General features: G+C 38.9%; 1 protein-coding gene across 3 annotated transcripts; it reads left to right on the plus strand.

The window, feature by feature from the left end:
• Positions 1-816: 816 nt before the first annotated feature.
• On the plus strand, positions 817-6,479 carry LOC141832676 (uncharacterized). Of its 3 annotated transcripts, XR_012602125.1 has the most exons (3): positions 4,308-4,367; positions 4,613-6,014; positions 6,441-6,479. XR_012602125.1 is itself a non-coding variant. In XM_074720145.1 (2 exons), the coding sequence occupies exon 2, from the start codon at positions 4,613-4,615 to the stop codon at positions 5,663-5,665; it is 1,053 nt and encodes a 350-aa protein (XP_074576246.1). In that variant the 5' UTR covers positions 817-849; the 3' UTR covers positions 5,666-6,309. The 3 variants fall into 3 exon arrangements, 2 of the variants coding, with proteins under 2 accessions (XP_074576246.1, XP_074576237.1); XM_074720145.1 differs by lacking the exons at positions 4,308-4,367; positions 6,441-6,479 and adding an exon at positions 817-849 and having other exon boundaries at positions 4,613-6,309; XM_074720136.1 differs by lacking the exon at positions 6,441-6,479 and having other exon boundaries at positions 4,613-6,309.
• Positions 6,480-6,975: the final 496 nt, after the last annotated feature.

Genomic DNA, 6,975 nt, shown 5'->3' on the forward strand with positions numbered 1-6,975 from the left:
GAATAAAAGGACAAGGATTCTTCTTGGAGTAGGGAAAAAGATGGCACTGGTCCAGTTTAGAAACTGGAGTGGAACATGTGTCAGTGTGTGTTAACAGATTCCATGCGAGCCCATCGCATCGTAAGAAAGCTTAATCGAAGTTTCATTTAGGATTTTCTGGAACATTTTGGATCAGTGGTTGTGTCATTTTGTTTATTGTTGCATAGTGAAGAAGTAGAGCATCTGGTTTATACTTAGTTTTGATTTTTAAAATATCTATTTTTTGGTCTCTCGCATTATAAATATAATTAAATACCCATATGAGTTGAATCACATATTAACTTAGAGTAGTCATCAACAAATAGATGCATGCGATATAATCACATATTAGTTCATCTGCAATTTCTATATGTCGTCGAATCTCTCACGTTTAAGTGGTGTATAAGTACAAATATGTACTCTTTAATTGGCACAGTCCGATATATAAATTGGCTTTTAAATCAACTTGAAATATGATTATTTACTGAAATTTGGCTTGTTTAGATTAACTGGCAACTAAATTAATCATTTCAGAAGCACTCACATCCAATGGTTCATAATATAGGAGTTTTCTTATTCTAGTTTATTTCAGAAATTACTTAGATGTGTTTGATTGATGAAAAATGGTCTACTAGTCAATTTGACATGATTTAATTTTAAAATGACTTATTTATTTGAATTTTTTCATTTAAAACAGTTATTTTTGTGGATCTCCATCTTAACCCTGTGCAAACACAAAGTTTACCAATTCGACTTTGTGTGAAACTAGGTTTAGGTGATTAAACGGGAAGAAGACTATTGAGGACAATTCGCTAAAAGCCAATTATTGAGGTATGATTTGGTACAAAGTCAGTTACGAGAACCTCTTCTGCTAAATTGCCCTCACACATTAAACATACCAATTATGATTGTTCACCTATGCATGAATGAAATAATGCCGCATTATTTTGGTTTTAATGCCTGTTTATTGCACAATAATGAGCCGTGGACCATTTATATTAATCCTACTAAGCATATCCTCATTATGTAGAATTAGTCTATATGGCAAATGAATACTTAACCTGTAGCTATCAAATTAGATTAATAAAAATATGTATGCACTCCTCTTAAATAAGAATTAGACTAGATAATTTAGTTTTGACTCTAAAGCACGCGTATTCTATTCCGGCTTACTAAACTTTAAATAATGCTAGGCACATTCCTCACACTTGACAATATGCTATTTTATCATAAATAAATATAGATGAACACACAAGAAGATGCTTATCTATCTGTTCCTTGGTCTGATAAATGTAATTTAAATATCAACTATGAGGCAAGAATAAAAAAGAAACAAAAAAGTATATCAAATGAGAAGTTGATGAATCCCAACATTCCATGGGCCCACGAGGTAGATGCAATGGATTGGTTTTGCTATTATAAATAAGACATCATACTACCTGGAATAATGCCATGAGCCAAGGAAGATGTAAGAAGAGTCCATTAAGCTATCTGTCAAGGCACACTACTAATTAATATATACACAACAGGGAATGATGTCTACTACTACTGATGTGTGGTATGATGACTGCTACTGTTTGTGGTCCCTTTGGTCCTTCATCTGTCATCCTTGATCTAAGACATTGAGTTGATGCCAAATTGGAAAGTTAATTAATTCAGTTTAATTTGTTCGAGGAGGTGTAATGATGAAGCCTAGTGTTAGCAAGGAGGTGACATGAAATGAGTTTAAGGAGCATTTGAATATTGTTGTTCCTTGTTTGCTGATTTGTAGATTGCAATTGTAATATATGACTCACTTTTCTTTGCTAACACAGAGTGCTTCATCCACTTGTGGCAAGCAAACATCTCATTGTGCTACAAGGAATATCCTTTTTTACAAAACATTCCTCAAAATATTTTCATAAATGATATGGGTAAATTTCTTTGTTTGATCCAAGTTCTCACTCATGCGGATAGTTGTTATGTGCACAGTGCACGACCTATGATCAACAGTGTGAGTACATTATGGTTCATTGTGAAAAATAAAGTTCCGACTGGAGATGAGTAGCTACCAATTCTTAAGTCTTTCCTTTTGATTCATCTAAGGTGAGGTGCAACCTTAGTTATGTCTTGGATGAATTAAGTCACATCCACCTTAGCTGAAGTGTGTTCTACTTTGGCTTGACTAGATAATCTCAAAAGGCAACAGTGATCAACTCGGATGAATTACATAGTTCCTACTCAACTTTAACACACTCAAATTATAGTCATTTAGCTAGCTATGTGTTTCAAGCCCATGTTGAATTTTCATCTTCTAGCCATTAAAATGATAATGTGATACTGATGCAATATTATATCACATTAAAAATAAATTGTCATAAAAATTGAGATTTAAAATTTTAAAAATAATCTTCTGGATAATTGAGATTTAAAATCATATATGAAGTATGATTTGCATTGCACTGCACATAATCTATTTCTTCATATGACATTATATCAAATTAGCATCATATTATCATTCTAATATGTTGAATATGAATAATTATTGTATTTATATTTAAAATAAAGTGTGAAAATTATACAGATTAATTAAGTAATTTCTAAAATAAAATGTGCTAAAAATAGGTCACTTAATGAAGTAGATGTTAAATTTTCCCTATTCTCATGTAACTGATGGCACACTTTAGCAACGTTAGTGCAGTGCTAGTTCTCAATAGCTCTCTGTAAGGAATCTCTAAGTTGTGTTCTTAGATTTGTTGTAAGTAATTTTTTTATTGGAAGTGTAAGCAATTAATGATGGACTGGACTACGTTGATTTGATTAGAGCACAATTTTTTAATAATGGCTTTATCACTGTCTGGTGTGCATATATACTTTCATAGCATAGGATATGTAAACCCTCAATCGATGATTAATTTCACCAAATGAGTAAACTATCATGATATATTATGACTATGTAGTTCTTAATTTAAGTTCTATATAAATTAGTCCACTAATGGTGCGCCTCATGTGAATCCTTAAGTCTTCTACCACCAACTCCAAGTGTTCATGTATATACATATAATTACCCTCTCAAACATGCATATTTAGCAAAAATAATGTTGAGGAATGGAATAAAAGTACCACTGAGATCTTTGTCGTTGTTTAATATTGTAATTCTATTTATATTCTCCTCACACCAAACAATCCGTGGCACACACATTAATTATTTCTCTTTGTCAATTCATTCAGTATATTTCCCTGTACACGCCAAGTGGGTGTATTCTCTCTTTCTATATATTTCTCTTCGTGGTTTTGTCATCTTTCCATGTGCATGCAATGCGTCGGCTGTTCCACGTCTAGTGGGAATCTCTGGTCGGCGGTGGGGCCACTCTACCTTTGACCAAAATCCTTGTCCTTGAATATATATATTTTTTTCAGAGCCTGCTGTTCTTCAATTGCGTATTATAAATTGGTGACTGAATTCTCATTTAATCTCCTGATGAACTAATTAAAAGAATTAAGAACGTACAGTTTATATATTAAGAACACACAGCTGAAGCAGAGCAGCAGTACCTGTTTGGGTAAGATATGATGCATATAATACTAGTTTTTTGTCAGAGGAGAGAATAATTGCTAAGAATGGCGATGAGATTTCTCGGGAGACTAGAGAATCCCTTTGAGTTTTGTTCCTTATCCCACGATAACGTGATGATGCCTTTCTTTATCAATCTCTTTCATTATCTAATGGAGATTCATTATTAATTAGCAGCAGCATAGTAGGGAGAGAGGGAGATGTGAGCTGAGCTGCCCACATGGTGAACCCGTCTCCTGTCTTCTTAAAGCACCAGCACGCCTGGTCCTAATGGCAGCAACTCCACCGAGAGTCCAGAGAGATATATCCCCATGCATCTCTCATGGTGGTCTCGCCCACTACCTCCAGCCCCACATGCTGCGTCTTGTCGCTTTCTCTCTACCCATTCATTTCTTTTCATCAAAAGAAATGAACAATTCCATTCCGTTAATTGGAACAGCCATCTGTGAATCGATTAAGCAGGACAAAAATTCAAAGCCGAACTCCTAAAGAAAAAGGAGCAGAAATAAAGTGAATTCAAGAAGAAGAAGAAGTGGCATGCAGTTGCAGCGGCAACAGCAGCAGCAGCAGTGCCAACGATTCTTCTCCTCACTTGCCTCGTTTCTCACGCTCACTCATACTCTTCCTTCGCCTCCTCGGGATTCCTCCCCTCTCTGCTCCTTCCACTACTACTTAAACGCGCTGTACGCACTATTTCCTTCACTTCCTACTGCTCCATTTGTACGAGAGGAGGAGGATGGAGTGGAATGGAGGAGAGAGGTTGGGCATGAATTCTTCAGGGAAGAAGTGGCCACAGGTACTATTTTTCCCACCAATGCGCCACATGATGTGGCATATGTGCCCTGCTCTCTCTCAATCCATCGCTGTCTCTGTCACATCATTCAATAATTCTGCGTGCTTGTTTTTGTTGGCTAGCTCTTGTCAGCGAACCTTCCTCTGCTTCCATTCCCATTATTCACTTCCTCAGCCCTAATAGTAAAACTGAAACACGCTCTCTCTCTCTCTTCTGCACCTCCTTGATTTGCTCCATTATCTGTGCAGATGAAGGACGCACTCCGTGTGGCTGCAGCCCACACGAACAGCACCAGCGACAACGGAACAACCGCTACCGCCACCGGCAGCGCTGACACACATAATAATAAGGTGAGAGAGTCGATGATGGAGAAGGGGCCGTCGCCGGCGACGGCAGGGAAGGCGGAAGCGCTGCGGTGTCCCCGGTGCGACTCCGCCAACACCAAGTTCTGCTACTACAACAACTACAGCCTCGCGCAGCCGCGCCACTTCTGCAAGGCCTGCAAGCGCTACTGGACCCGCGGCGGCACCCTCCGCAACGTCCCCGTCGGCGGCGGGTGCCGCAAGAATAAGCGCGCCGCCAAGAAACACACCTCTGCAGCCGCTGGCGTCGGGAATCTCCCTCGCCCTCTTCTACTTCCGCCGCCAGACCACCATCCGTTAATCCCTACTAATTCCCTCCCCGCCGCCGCGCGCAGACCGGGCGTTGCCTCCGACGCCGCCGCTACGCTCTACGCCCACCACGCACTGCAGATGGCCTCGTTGCCGCTCCTCTTGGACGGCCTCACCGACGCGTCCTACTCCGCCGCCGCCGATTTGCTGCAGCATCTCGGCCTCGGGGTGCCCTCCTCCAATCAAGATCTCGGCTTTCATCCACTTCCGCCGGTGAATTCCATCCTGAACGACGACAGTCAACTAATCGGATCGTCTTTGCTTCCTTCTACATCTCTCCTCGCGTCAAGCGTCAAGCATCCAATGAAGCAATTAGAGGATCAATTCGATCAAACTTTGTTCCCGTTCGACAGCAGCACTGAGTTGGAGACCTCAGCGCTGATGAATGGAGGCATCACCGGTATGATGAAGGAAGTCAAATTGGAATCGCAAGGCAACAATGTGATCAACAACAGCTTCTCGCAGAATTGGCAGAATACCATTATCCCCTCCGATATCAATTCCTTTGATAATTTCATTCCACCACCGGCTGCGATGTACTGGAACTCAACCACCGGTGGCGGCGGCGGCGGCATCAGTTGGTCGGATTTCAACACAAACTGCAGCTCATCGATCGCTCCTCTTATCTAATTCCTAGTTAGCATCATTCCCTCAACTTAAAGTAAGATAACTGGCTTCTTCATCTTCTTTGGCGTTCTTAAATTAAGATTACTGAAAGTAATGTTCAACATGGGCGGATCACTTACGTTGAACTGCAAGAGGAATTAATCAAGTATATATGGATCGGAGAGTTCCTGTCGGTCTGCAAGCAAATTAAGGTCTCATCAACAAGCCCCTTGTGTTTTTAAATCATCGTGGCATGAACCAGACTGATTTAATTTGTTCTTAGAGGAACATCGGATCCATTTGGCAATTTGCTATCAAATTCCAATCGCACTGGGAATTGATTAAAGAAGATGATGAGCTGCAGCTCTTGCATGTATGTATATAAATAGCAGCAGGGATTGTGGTCTACCGGTGTGGTTGGCTTTTACATTCTTCATCAGTTCATATTAATATCTAATATTTGATCTGCTGAAGATATATATGCCACTTAACAATTGATTCCTTTTTTCACTTTCATTTCTTTGAAGTGCTTGCAGAAATTAAGGAGTTGGTATAATTTTCTTGGAGTTGGTGTGTTTACTTGTTTTGATTATATTTTTTCTTTCCTGGACTGTATTAATTGATATATGAATGGACTGATCGATCAGGAGTGGGCTTGCTTGTTTCTTTGATTCTCAAGATTAATTTGTTCACAGCTATTCAAGTGTCTTTAATTTCATGCAGTGTGTGGAATTCTTGTTTCAAGATTCAATTAAGTTGCTTTAACTGCCTTTTCACCAATATTTTGCATTTTTCTCAGTTAAATATTTAGGTGGGAAATTAAAAGGAATTAAAGGACTGGGCAGGCATGGCTTGTGTCTCCTTCATGTCGAAGGTGATCATAAACTTGGCAGGCATGTGTTTCAACTTTTGTTCAGGATTTGCTAGTCTTTAATTATTTCATGGAAAACTCTTTTTTGGTCTTAAGGTAGCTTAGGGAAGAGGTCCAATGTCTAATGTGACAACACAAACAGATGATGCTTTTTCCTCATGTGATATAGCAAGGAACTTTGTAGCTTGCTTTGAACTAGAACAGTACACACTTTCTCATTGACCATGGTTTTTATGCATAAGCAAAATATATGAAAGATCAAAATTTTAAAAAATTATGGAGAAAAGTTATGTAATGGTAATGTTCAAATTCAATGTGTGTGTATGGGCTAAATTAAGACAAACTTGAAATAATAATAAGTGATGTTCTAGCCTCTGGTTTTGTGATATTCTAAGATTGAAGAAATGGAAAACAACAGGTTGGTTCATTTGTGAGTGATGGAACTTTTTCTTTTGTTTTATTC

This window comes from Curcuma longa, chromosome 1 (assembly GCF_044706935.1).
Source record: "Curcuma longa cultivar G26 ecotype Majalengka, Jawa Barat chromosome 1, ITB_CL_G26_1.1, whole genome shotgun sequence".
In the NCBI taxonomy this organism is placed as follows: Eukaryota; Viridiplantae; Streptophyta; class Magnoliopsida; order Zingiberales; family Zingiberaceae; genus Curcuma; species Curcuma longa.